The sequence below is a fragment of the Staurois parvus genome, unplaced genomic scaffold (genome assembly GCF_062004578.1).
Source record: "Staurois parvus isolate SC_StPar_1 unplaced genomic scaffold, SC_StPar_1.0 ptg000549l, whole genome shotgun sequence".
Taxonomy (NCBI): domain Eukaryota; kingdom Metazoa; phylum Chordata; class Amphibia; order Anura; family Ranidae; genus Staurois; species Staurois parvus.
Genome location: NW_028318345.1, coordinates 2,124,858 through 2,138,105, shown reverse-complemented (window position 1 = coordinate 2,138,105; position 13,248 = coordinate 2,124,858). Strand labels below are relative to the sequence as shown.

At 38.4% G+C, this 13,248-nt stretch overlaps 1 protein-coding gene across 1 annotated transcript in view; it reads left to right on the top strand.

Moving 5' to 3' along the window:
• TRPM3 (transient receptor potential cation channel subfamily M member 3) overlaps nt 1-13,248 on the top strand; it is a 500,529-nt gene that overhangs the window by 446,949 nt on the left and 40,332 nt on the right. The window contains exon 19 of the mRNA XM_089691063.1: nt 6,367-6,495. Coding sequence (XP_089547189.1) covers nt 6,367-6,495 — 129 coding nt within the window. The remainder of the gene's footprint in view (nt 1-6,366; nt 6,496-13,248) is intronic.

Sequence of the window (13,248 nt, the reverse complement as noted above, 5' to 3'; positions counted from 1 at the left end):
TTGGCATTTAGGGGTTTATAGCATCTGCTTATTAACTCTAGACTGTTTATTACCCCAGTTGAATTTTAACAATTTCATTTGGAAAAAAAAAGTGAATTGGATTTCAAGTTATCCATTGGAATCATTCTGAAAAGATATAAAATCATTGGGAGAACATTAATATTAATAGAATGTAACCTCCTAAACCATGTAAGTGGGCAACTGAGACCAATTTTCTAGGTCTTCTGAGATAGAGGGAAGGATAGTTACATTTATACAGATTCTGGAAGGAAGAAGCGAAGTTGATGCCCAGGTCAGGGAGGATTGTTCATTTTTACATATGTAAATTATGTCACTAAAGGCTTTAGCAGGTATATTGTCTGAATTTACTGCATGGTCATAAAAAGAATTATTTTTGTATAGTATTTTGTACATAAAATATAGTTCACAAAATTATCTCTCTGGTTAAACACAATTTAAAATGTACACATTGTAGTGAACTGAGCCTAATGCATTCTTTGGAGGGAAGTAAGCTACACAAAAGATAGCAGAAAGCTACGCTGGGAATAAACCATATGCTGACTCTATGTATGTGAAAATTATTTACCTAGTTGCAGACTTTGGGCATGCTACACACACCCAAAAAAAGTCATCATTGTACACAGTGCATGTGTAGTACTTTCAGTCTCCTTGCCCTGCTTCTGGGATCCCCCTCCCAGTGCACAGTATTTGACAGCTTTGATTAATCATATCCAGCATTATATTATATTAACCACTTGCCCTCCAGAAGAATTACCCCCCTTTATGACCAGGCCATTTTTTGCTGTTCAGCACTGCGCTATTTCAACTGGTAATTACGCTGTTGTGCAATACTGTACCCAAATTAAATTTATGTTTTTTTACACACAAATAGAGATTTCTTTTGGTGGTATTTGATCGCCTCTGCAATTTTAACTTTTTGTGCTATAAACAAAAAAAGACCAAACATTTTGAAAAAATTTTGGTTATACAAAATATCCAATAAACTCAAAGTTAGTCATAAATTTAGGCCAAAATGTATTCTGCTAAATGTCTTTAGTAAAAAAAAATCTCAATACATGTATAAAACGTTGTCACTTTAATGATATATTTCTCATGCATGCCATGGGTATATGTAGAATAACACCTCAAAACACATTTTTCTACTTCTCCCGAGTATGGAGATACCACATGTGAGAGACTTTTTGGCAGCCTAGCTACATACATGCCCCGAAAATCCAATGACCACCTCCAGGCTTTCAAAGGGCATATATCTTCATATCACTTCCCCACCACCTATTACAGTTTCAGAGGATCTAAAATGCCAGGATAGTACAAACACCCCACCAAATGACCCTTTTTTGGAGAGTAGACACCACAAGGAATTTGATAAGAGGCATGGTGAGTATTTTACAGATATCATTTTTGTCACAGGGTTTTGAAAAAGAAAAGAAAAAATACATTTTTGTTTTCTCTCTTCGTTTTCCAAAAACATGTGGTAACAAATGAGATCTGCAAAATACTCACCATGCCTCTTAGCAAATACCTTGGAGTGTCTACTTTCCAAAAAGGAGTGATTTGGAGGGGTTGCTTCTACTATCCTGGCATTTCAGGGCCAACATTAGAAGCTTACAGTATGCCACACATCACCCATTCTTGAAGACCAAGCCTTTTCTGACATTTTTTGTTCACATGAAAAAACTTTTTTACTTTGAACCCCCAAATTACTTTGAACCTACTTTGAATTACTTTGAACCCCCCAAAATTATATATTTTTTTAAAGCAGAGGCCCTAGTGGGTGTTGAAATGTTTTCCGTCTCACAGTATTTGCTCAGCGATTTTTCAAACGCAAATCTTTTGGGCAAAATACACTTTTTAGAATTTTAATGCACAAAAACACAACACATTGCCCAATTGCTTGATAACTTATAAAAGATGATGTTATGCTGAGCAAATAGATACTAAACATGTAATGCTTTAAAATTGCGTATGCCCGTGCAATGGCAACAAAGTACATACATTTTTATTATAGATAGGCGACACTTTAAAAGCATTCACATGTCACCAATTTACATTTAAACAGGAGGTCTAGTGCTAGAATTAATGCCCTTGATCTTACATTCATGCCGATACCTCACATGCATGGTGCAATCGCTGTTTACATGCCGGCACGGGGTCAACGCTTGTGCACACAGGTACGTGTGCACAGGAGGGCAAGAGTGCTTTTTTTTTAGACATTTTGATTTTTTTATTATTTTTACACCGTCCTTTTCTTTTTTTTTGTATCACTTTTATTGCTATCACAGGGAATGTAAATATGCCCACTGACTGCAATAGGCATTGACAGGTATTCTTTTTTGGGAAATCTGGGGTCTATCAGACTCTAGATATCTCCTCTGCCTTTACATCACCTGATCTCACCAAGATCAGTGTGATCAGATGCTTTCCCAATTTACAAATGGCGCTGTTTATATCCTGCAAAACTGAAGTGATGAAATGCTTGTAGCTTCCGATTTCTTAGACTATAGAGATGATTTAAGCCATTCTGGTCTCTTATCACTTCTATGGTCAGCCAGCGGTTCTGCTGGCTGCATTTTTGGATTCCCCTGTGGGACAGGAGAGCCCAAGAAAACTGAGCAAGGCAGCAGGAGGGGGGGGGAGATGTCCCTTCCCACTGCTCGTAAAAACAATTCAGCAGCTAATTGGCCACTAGGATTGCTTTTACATGAAAATCAACCGCCAGCTGAAAAAAACGATACCAGGATGATGCCTGTAGCTGCAAGCATTATCCCGGTATAACCACTCAAATTTTTTTTTTTAATTCTCAATATTTTTTTTTTTTTCATTTTTAAAATATTTTTTTTTAAATACTTTTATCAGAATAGTACAATGTTACATAATTTCTCCTGCAATGCAAAGCTTGCTGTCATGAACCTAACTTATTCATGAACTGTCAGGTTATACACAGCTCAAGATAGTGATCTGTGATTGGCTGGAGCTGATTACATGGTACAGGGTGCTGTGATTGGCACCATGTATCATATGACATCTGTTGGCCAATCACAGCTCACTAGGAAGAGAAGCAGAGCCATTATGAATGAGATTGATTCATAACAGCTTTGCTTACATTGTGATCATGTGATCGCATAGCGATTCACCTGTTCACTGGGACCTTCATTCTGCTGTGTCTGCTGGACACAGCAATTACGGGGGGGAATGCAGCACCCCCCCTGTGTTAGTACAGCTAGAGCGACATACGGGTATGTCACTTTGCCTGTAGCTGACGCCTGACCGTAGTACATTGGGGACGGGCGGACGGGAAGCAGTTAAGAGGAGAAGCTGGCTGCTGTAGTTGTCAAAAAAGCAGCCTGACAATGTTTACAAACAACACTGCTCCAGACCATGATTATACAAAGTTACAAATTGTGACATTTGTTTCTTTTTGCTCATTCATCTGCAGATCAAAGGAATTAACTTAGATCTGCATTTGATGTCAGTTAAAGCAACCTGATAAGTGAAACACTATTAACCCCTATTAGCCCTTAGTTTACTCTAATCAGCCCTAATTAAATCGTGTTTCCTTCTCTCATCAACTATTATTTCCCTGCTGATTTTTTGTTTTTTTTATTAACTAATGATACATTTCTACACATTTAACATATATTTACACATTTTCCATTTAAAAATGTGCAAAATTGAAAGAAAAAAACACTAGAATTAATTTGTAAATAACTCATAATGTACTCATAATGTACTCAAAAAGTGTTACTAAACCCAGGACCCTGCATTCACTATATCCAGCCTCCCACAGTATACAGAACATGGAAATGCAATTATTTTAGTAAATATAAACTGCCAAATACTTTTTTCCTCAGCAGTTAGAGCAGTCTTGTGACTTCCATCAGTGTCCAGCAGAGCACTTGTTAACGTTTGTAGGAGGAGGTTTCATTTTGCTCCAAGAGCATGCATAACCCCTGACCCTCTGTCTGGACAGTGCTGATTGGCCCTGCGCTGGTCACATGCACTCTCCCAAGAAAAAAAAAACTCTCTAGCAATACACACCAAAGTGAGCATGTGTAGAGTGGCTCCACATAATATGTCTTATCAGGAAATAAGAGGGGGGCACAGGAAGAAGGGGAGGATCAGAGAAGATAGTTAAACTAGCATTTTTACTCAGTGCAGAGGAGTAACCCCTTATATTCCACAGTGAGTATAACAAGCATGCTTTACTGCATATACAGACTGATTTTACTGTTGTGGGTTTAGCAACACTTTTTAAACAGGACAAATTACAGAATACAATGCACACATTTTATGTTCAGTAACACTATTTATTTTTAAACTAACACTGGTAAAAAAAGAGAAAGTGTGTTTTGTTTAGATTTGTTTTCATTTCTAATTGTCTAAAATCATTGTTGCAAGACAATATTCAAGAACAGAAAGCCTTGTTTGCCCTTAAAAAACAATATGTATATGTATTATCTTGTTATCTTAAATAATGGCAAAGGTATTGATGAATAAACAGGTTCAGAGCAGAATTGTAAAAATCACTCTGGTCCATAAGGGATGAACAGGTGTGAGATGCAAAGTGCTTAAAGAAAACCTTTACTGAGGAAATATGGAAGCTGTCATTATTAACCTCTCCTTCTGAAAAAAAACTAGCTATGACTTCACTGTGACTTTACATTTAAGAAACGGTTTAAACCACAGACAGCCAGGAAATCAGCAGTTTTAGAAGGTTGATACCTGAGAAACCCTCATTAATGAGATGGCACTGGGTAGTTACATAGTTAGTCTGGCTGAAAAAGACAAAAGTACATCAAGTTCAACCATTAAAAAAAAAAGTTATAATCCTATACCCACAGTTAAAAAAAACCCCTTAAATTTTTTTTGTTTTTAATTCTCAATATTATTATTTTTTTTAATTTAATGTTTAATGTAACTATATTCTACTGTTTCAACATTAATGTGGCAAACTGGTCAACTTTGCGGTCTTGAGCGCTGGAACCAGTACTTAATTCCCAAACCCCCCACACAGTATGTATAATACTTGCTGTACATGTGGCAGTAAAGAGCCTGAACACAGTTAGATGTCTTATTTAATGCAAATAGCTGTTTTGTTTTGTTTTCAATGAGGCAGTTTCTGGTTCTCCTATGCAATATTACATTTTTTGTTCTTTTTTAACGTATCAGATCACCGTCTAGTACTGGCAGACAGGTGAAATCACAAGATTTTTGTGTGATCGAGGCAGCAGAATTTATAGTTTTTTGCTCCCTTTTTTTATCCCCCCAGAAAATGTTTACTTTTTGCCAGTTTACCTCACATGCTGACAGGTGTGTGCGTTAGTCTCTTTCTAACCAAAAAGGCGACAATGTGTTACAACATTATTATTTTTTAAATTTGTCAGTGTTTTGGAGATTGCTATAGAAACCAATTTAAAAAAAATGGGAGCTGGAGAATCATATTTTAGGGGTTAAACGTAACACTAAATTCCCTTTTGCATGATGAACAGGTCCGCTTTAATTGCTGCACCGCTGGATCTGTCTGCATTTTTGGAGTTATTATTATTTTTATTATACAGGATTTATCTAGAGCCAACAGTTTGCTCAGAGCTTTACAATATAAAGTGAGACAATTACAGCAACAATACAGTTCAATACAAGAGGGTTAGGAGGTCCCTGCTCCTTGGAGCTTACAATCTAACAGTTTCTGTGCTTCTGTTTGTGCTAAAGTAAGGTGCATGCCATTACCTTCAGCTTTAACCAAAATTCTTTTCAAAACCTTGCCAGAATCTAAGAAGATCCAATGCTGATGGTTACAACCTTTTGAAAGGCTAACTTTACATAGGCTCGTGTACAGTACATTCAGTCCTCTCCCACCCATTTAGGGAACTGCCTAGTGATTTGTACTAAGCACTATCACATGGCAGGCAGATATAAATTAATTCCCATCCCGCAGGGAGTGGAGAATTTTTGATGAGCTTTGGTAGGGCTTAGAAGGGGTTACAGCAGGGCCAAGTTTGCCATTAAGCATGAGAGACTTATGTCGATGGGTGGCAGCTCTACACCTACAGCTGTTCCTTGACCTTGACGGGGACCCACCTTAATAAAATTGTCCTTTATAATCTAAGACCAAGATGTGTTTAGCACCAGATATTCATCAAAAGGATTAGTTACACTCCTTCCCCCTGCATCAAACACCCTCTGTCTACTTAAAATAATGAATTTACTCCATATAATATTTATTTTGGCACACTAAACAATTTGAAGTCAAAATTATCATAGGGAGAAAAAAAGGATAGCATGTAAAACAGCCTTGTATTTTGATATGGTTTTTTTTGTAATTCTGTTATGTTTCTCTTTATACAGATGGCTTATATGGGTTATCTTATGCTCTTCAATTATATTGTATTAGTAAAAATGGATCGCTGGCCCTCAATGCAGGAATGGATTGTTATTTCATACATCTTTACACTGGGAATAGAAAAAGTGAGAGAGGTAAAACATGGTGTCATTCCAAGCACACTTTATTTACAATTATGAGTTTTGTATCATTGCCAACATACACTATAATGTTATTATTACATTTAATATTATGTGTAGGTGTTATTTTCTATATACATCTACTTGAATGTTATGTTTATCTGTGACTTTATCATGGGGGCTTGACTGAGTGATGATTTTTTTTTTAAATATTCCAGCTCATGGCAAACTAATTTCTGTAAGAGTGTTTTTAAGCTGTCATTTTATAGCAACATGAAACTTCTGCCTGAAAAAACATACGTGGAAGTTTGCAAACTAGCCACTAGAGGTCTCTTAAATCTCATAAAAGGAGCTGCATTATTATTTCTGCTATGAACTAATACCGCCTTAGTGAGATACTGAAGGAGGGATGATCAACAAGCATGGCTAGAAAAGCTCATTTTGTTGCACAATACACTGAGGATTGAGTTATCTAGCTGTGCTTTATAAAGCTGATCAAATATCTAATATAGTTAAAATACTCTGGAGCATATTTATCAAGTAATGAAAGATCAGCTGCCGATCAAATGACTAATGGGTTATTTACATAATTATTAAGTGCATTTACCATCCATGCATAAATCTAGTTCAATCCAATGCAATTCAATTACATGCAATGTATTAGTAACAGAAAATGACAAATGACAGTCCCAGTCTGTATTTTGACAGTTGCTCTTTGAAGATGATAATTCATTGATTTTATCAATGATACCTGTTTAGGACTTCCTGCACTCACTCACTATCTTAGCTATAGAATGGTTGTCCTGAAAGTTCTTATTTGCATTTACAGGCATTCATTTTCTCCAAGCACAACAAATTCAGCAAATGCAGTCAGACAGGTTGAATACAGAGCCAATGCAACCTGGTTTAAAATATACCAATATGCCTGTTTCACATTATTTATAAAAGTGTTTGAAAAAAAAAAAAAATAAGGAACCTCCCTCACATATTCCCAGTGATGGTTAGAAAGTGAAGACTATATGGCTTCAAGGTAAATTACTTTTTAAAAAAGACAAAGACAGACAAAAATAAGACATTATCTGCAAAGTGATATAGGAAAGCAACTAAAGATCACCCAACAAGTATCCTGAATACAGTAAACAGAAGTCCAATTGGCTGCTACCGGTTATTGGACTGAACCTTGCATGTGATAATAGCTATTTGAATGCCTTGCTTTAAAAAAAATACATATGTTCAAAGTGGTTCTAAAGGCTCAAGGTTTTTTACCTTCAGGTATTTTATGCATGAAGGTAAAACCTTTCTGTGTGCAGCAGCTTCCCCAGCCCCCCCCCCCAGTCCTTACCCGAGTCCCCTTTGATCCAGCGATGTTCTCAACAGCCTCTGCTGTCTGTGGACTCTTCCTCTTCATTGACTGAGACAGTCCATTGGCTGTCAATCACAGCCAGTAAGCCAATGAGGAGAGACTGGGGGGGGCAAGCTGTGGCTCTATGTGTCTTATGGATGTATACAACAGCAGCTCGGGGATGAGCATGCAGCGGTGCCCCAAGGAAAAACAGCTTTTGCTGGGGGCGCTGCCAAGAAGGAGGAGCCAGGAGAACCCGAAAAGAAGAGGATCGGGGCTGCTCTGTACAAAATCACTGCATACAGCAGGTATGTATAGACATGTTTCTTATTTTAGAAAAAAAAAGCTTTTATGTCACTTTTCCCCAGTTTAAATTTTTTTTATTTAACTTCATGTATATGAGCCTCCTAAATTGATTGTAAACATATTTTTTTTATAAATAATAAACATGTTATACCTGCCTGCTCTGTGCAATGGTTTTGCACAGAGCAGCCCAAATCCTCCCCTTCTGGGCTTCCCCTTAGGCACTCCTGGCTACTCCTTGTTGAGTGCCCCCATAGCAAGCTACCTGGTAATGGCTACTGCTGCTGGCTCCATGTCCAGTGAGGAAGGAGAGGAGAGAGACACCGCTCTTGGACACAGCGCTGGATCAAGATCAGACTCAGGTAAGTGTTTAGGGGAGTCAGGGGGGGGAGTGGTACACAGAAGGTTTTTTACCGTAATGCAGAGAATGCATTAAGGTAAAAAAAAACCTTCTCCTGTACAACTACTTTAAATAACAAGCCAAGATACTTGCAATGCCATTCCTTGTAAATCAACCATATATATTTAGAAGTACCCCTGTAGGAGCCAGCAGTTTGATAGATCCCTGAGGTATTTTCACATCGTTTTGTCCCACAGCCAGGCATACAAATACAGTCACTCTTTTGGCTCAGTAAACAGTTCAGGGGTTTTCTTTTTGTTTTGTTTTTTTGTTTTTTTGTTATTTTAGTTTTTGTGATAACTTGGATAGGGATTGGGGATGAATGGGATGCTCCAAAAAGAACTATGTACAATTGTATTTATTGTAAATATATAATATATCTACAGTATATAAACATATATTGTACATATATATTTATATTATATGATAAACGTCTTCTGCAGCACTTTAAGCACAGTCCTTGGAGGGGCAATGTTGGACTTGGCTTAGCTGAAGCAGATTAAGGCACTACCTTCTTCCTTTAAGCAACTTGATCAGAATTCCTTTAACCAGGGGCGGACTGACCATTGGGGAACTTGGGCACTTCCCGAGGGCCCGGGGTCAGTAGGGGGCACCATGAGATGTCCCTGGTACCTTTCATAGGCTTTTTTGGGTGTGGTTTGAGTGTGGGAGAGGACACAGGGGCCCCATGATCCCCTATTGCCCGGGGGCCCCATGAGTTGTCAGTCCGTCCCTGCCTTTAGCACAGAACCAGACAGACTAAGCTCTCCGGGGTACCAGCCAGTATTCTCTTTTCCAGCATTATCAGCTGACTTTCTAGCACCAAATGGGTAGCAGCAGCCCAGTCTCTAAGATCTCTCACACAGTCTGTACTCACAGAGCCCTCAGGAGAATGGATGCCTCCTTCGAATGTCTGCCAGTGGCCCCAGACCAGATCATACAAGAGACAGTCCTCAGCTTCCAAGCCTCTCAGCTAGCCCAGCTAAGGCCTCACAAACAGAAAGTACATGGCAGGGTTGCCTGGGAGGTCAGAGAGCCCTCCAGGCTGGACTTCCTTTCTCCAGAACAAGACAAGGCTGCTCTAGATCTCAGACTGTTTATACCATGAGCCCTGGTTCACACCAAGGGGTGCAGGAAACACTGCAAATCTTGTGCGTTTCCCACACTGCATTGCAATTGCATGACGTTCATGCGATCTGGTGCAGGTGTCAATGATAAATTAATGACACCCCAAAACAGATCGCAAAACGCAATGCAGTTGCCAGAAATTGCATTGCATGGGCGAGAACATCCATGTGATGGGATTCAGGTGCTGGTAGAAAAAGGGTCTTGCACCTTTTTGGTGTGGATGCGATGCAATTTGAGCCATAGAAAAAGGATGGCTCAAATCACACCGCACACACATTACATGTAATTTGCACAGGAACGCAGTGCGATTCCTGTGCGAATTACTTGCAGTGTCCCGCACCACATTAGTTTGGGTCCACACTGCCCACCAAGATTGGCTGGAACAGAAAAAATATTCATGCTGCCCATTTACATTACTCCACATGTTCCAGAATTGTGCATATAGCTCTGGAGATACAGAGAGAGAGTGTAATTAAATCTGCAGCCTATGAGACACAGCAAGACGAAAACCATGCAGCTGCACTGACTACAGTAAGCTAGAACTAAATTGGTCTATATACCCAAAGAACCCCCAGAGGGACTTTAATGCAGCAATAGGATCATACATGTATTGAAGGAGACATTTTGTTAAAAAAGACTTTTGTCAACTTTATTACATACAAATTTCCGTTATAGTATTAAATACATAGTTTCTAAAAAGAATATTGCTCTGACAATATTGTTACAAGAGAACTCTTAATACAAGAATATGAAACCACTCAGAAAAGAGAAAAAATCCCCCGACTGACAGAGGGGATTTTGATGCCCCTCTGTCAGTCCTTGTTGTCTGGTGACTTACATCTGACCACTCTTGTCCTCTTGGATGATGCACCCCACAGGAACATGGTGTCCAGCCTCCCATTTTGGAAGTCATCCCTTTTTTGCTCTGACATATGTTTTTGTAAGTGAAAAATGTTTTTCGTTATGTGATAAAATTATTTTTTTGATTATTTATCCATTTATTTTTTTGGTATACTCATTTATGATTGCTTATATTTTCACTAGAAAGCCCTTTGTCTCTCATGTCCCTGAGGAAGAGGCTAGAATGTGAAATGATTGAAACGCGTCGGTGTGTTTTTTCTCTTTTCTGTTTAGTTTCATATTCTTGTATTAAGAGTTCTCTTGTAACAATATTGTCAGAGCAATATTCTTTTTAGAAATTATGTATTTAATACTATAATGGAAATTTGTATGTAATAAAGTTGACAAAAATCTTTTTTAACAAAATGTCTCCTTCAATATATGTATAATCCTATCGCTGCATTAAAGTCCCACTGGGGGTTCTTTGGGTATATGCATTCATATAGGGATGAGCAGCCAGATACGCTACCTTTTTTTGTTTTGTTTATGAATTGGTCGAACACAAAATTGCAGCCACGCTGATTGCAGTGAGACAAGACAAATTTACCTAACAACAAAATGCAGCTTCACTGGATACTGGGAGCCAGAACTAAATATATCTACTCCTAGAACCGATCTAGGAGGGTGCTACTTGTATTTGCTGCCACTTTAATGTCACTTCAAGCAGTGGTTCCACCTGATTGCAAAATCTGTATCTGTTTGGTTTATACTGTATAAATCCCAGATGAACATTGACTCACTGCATTGGAGGTTACCTAACTGATTTCATTTGCCTGGATTTGTGCTTTCATACATGCAAAAAGTCAAGCACACGTTTGCTAGTAAAATGCAAGGAGAAATTATCAGCAAATAATAATAATAATAAAATAAATACACACCTGTCATTTTAGTGTTCATTTTTGCCTTTGAAAATCTGCACTTAAAGGTGGGACAGCTGGGGACAGCTGTTGGGCAAAGGAGTTAGACAGAGCCTGGGTCCCACAAAGGAATTGTTGTGTAGTGATGTATGTCAAAGCAAATTACATTTTAAAGACAAAAATTACAAAATGGAAAAATTTATTTTTCAATTGTAGAGTTTTATGACAGACAAGCATTATTGTGCTTAGAGTCATTATTAATTCATATCCAAAATAGAAAGTTGTTTATTATCAGATATTACAATGAAGGCCCATACAATGGGGTTGTGAATTCTGAACAGGTAGTTGGCTTGAGTGTGTAGCCTATAAATGGCACATTCCAAGTGTCAAAAATTCAGAAAAGATATCTTTTTCCATTTTAGACTAATGGCCTAATGAAAAGTGTACTTTACTTTTTACTTTTTCCAGTCCAGCAACTGTTGTCTTAAACGGTTTATAAACCTAAAAAGCAAATAGAAAAATGCACTTTGTATTAGGTCATTAGTCTAACATGGAAAAATATATCTTTTCTGTGTTTGTAAACCCAAAAGCTATACCATATCTCAGTGTGTTTGACATCATGTCTCAATGTATAGAGTTTTCTTTAGCAAAGCCTTTATGTATGTATCTGTTGCAAAGTTTCTTACCTGAGATCCTGCCAGTGACAGCAGTTTTATTCTGACAATACTAAGCAGCTGCCTCACAACTAGTAGTAATGTTGTCATCATGCTATATGCACTCTATCAGGTATGCAGTACCTGTAATCAGTAATCAGTGCTACTTTTGCTATATAATCAATTAATGATGTTCTTTCCTGGTGTGTTTTTGCAGTCTATGTAAAAGTATTCAATGAGCCCTCAAACCAGATCTACCTTACTATTCTACTTGTACCAACTAGGGATAAGCTGCCAAATCGGTTAAAACCAAAATTTAGATCACATTTTGCTTGCTCGGAGGCTTAGAAAACAGCCAAACTAATTTGGTATACAGTCATGTTGAAACCTCCAGTGACAGCGAGTGGTGAAACACTTAACAGCTGTATTACTACCGCTGCTAAATGTGACAGCGTCTCCTCAGGCTAGTTGTTAGGACACTGTCAGCAGGCAGCTTCCTAACAACCATGTATCATCCCCTTTCAAACCAATCAGTTGTCACCTCGGTAATGCCGGCTGACAAGGGAATATAAACAAAGGGGTCGTGATTGTGTAAAAAATAAAAAAGGTAATTGGTGCCCCAATATTCACACCAGGCCCTTATGTCAAAGGGGTCTTCCAGATTCCCATAAGCCCTTTACATGCAGACTCCTACAATCAGCAGGGCTGTGGGAAAGAGGCCTTTGTCATCCACATGGTGCATGGTGCCTTCCCAGGTCCCCCCTTGGAAAAGTACATCCCCATGTGGGGATGTGGCCTGGTATGGTTCAGGAGGGGAGAGTGCACCCTCTTCCTAGCCTGCCAGGCTGCATGGCTATCAGATAAAGGTCTGGTATGGAGATTTTGGCAGGACCCCACACAGTTTTATTTTTACATGGGGTGCTGCTTGACATCCATACTAGACCCTGTTCAAGGATAAAGGTCTGGTATGTATTTTTAGGGGGAAACCCATGCTTTTTTTTCTCTGTGGGGGGTCCCTCCAATAACATGTACTGTATACCAGTGGCATAGATGAAGGCAATCCTCAACTCCCTTGTTTACAAACAGAACAAAATGGATGGGAGTTGTTATTTACCAACAATTTAAATGTCATTCTTCTTTGTGAATTTCGGTTTTCCTGTAGGTTATATACAATATACAAATGCA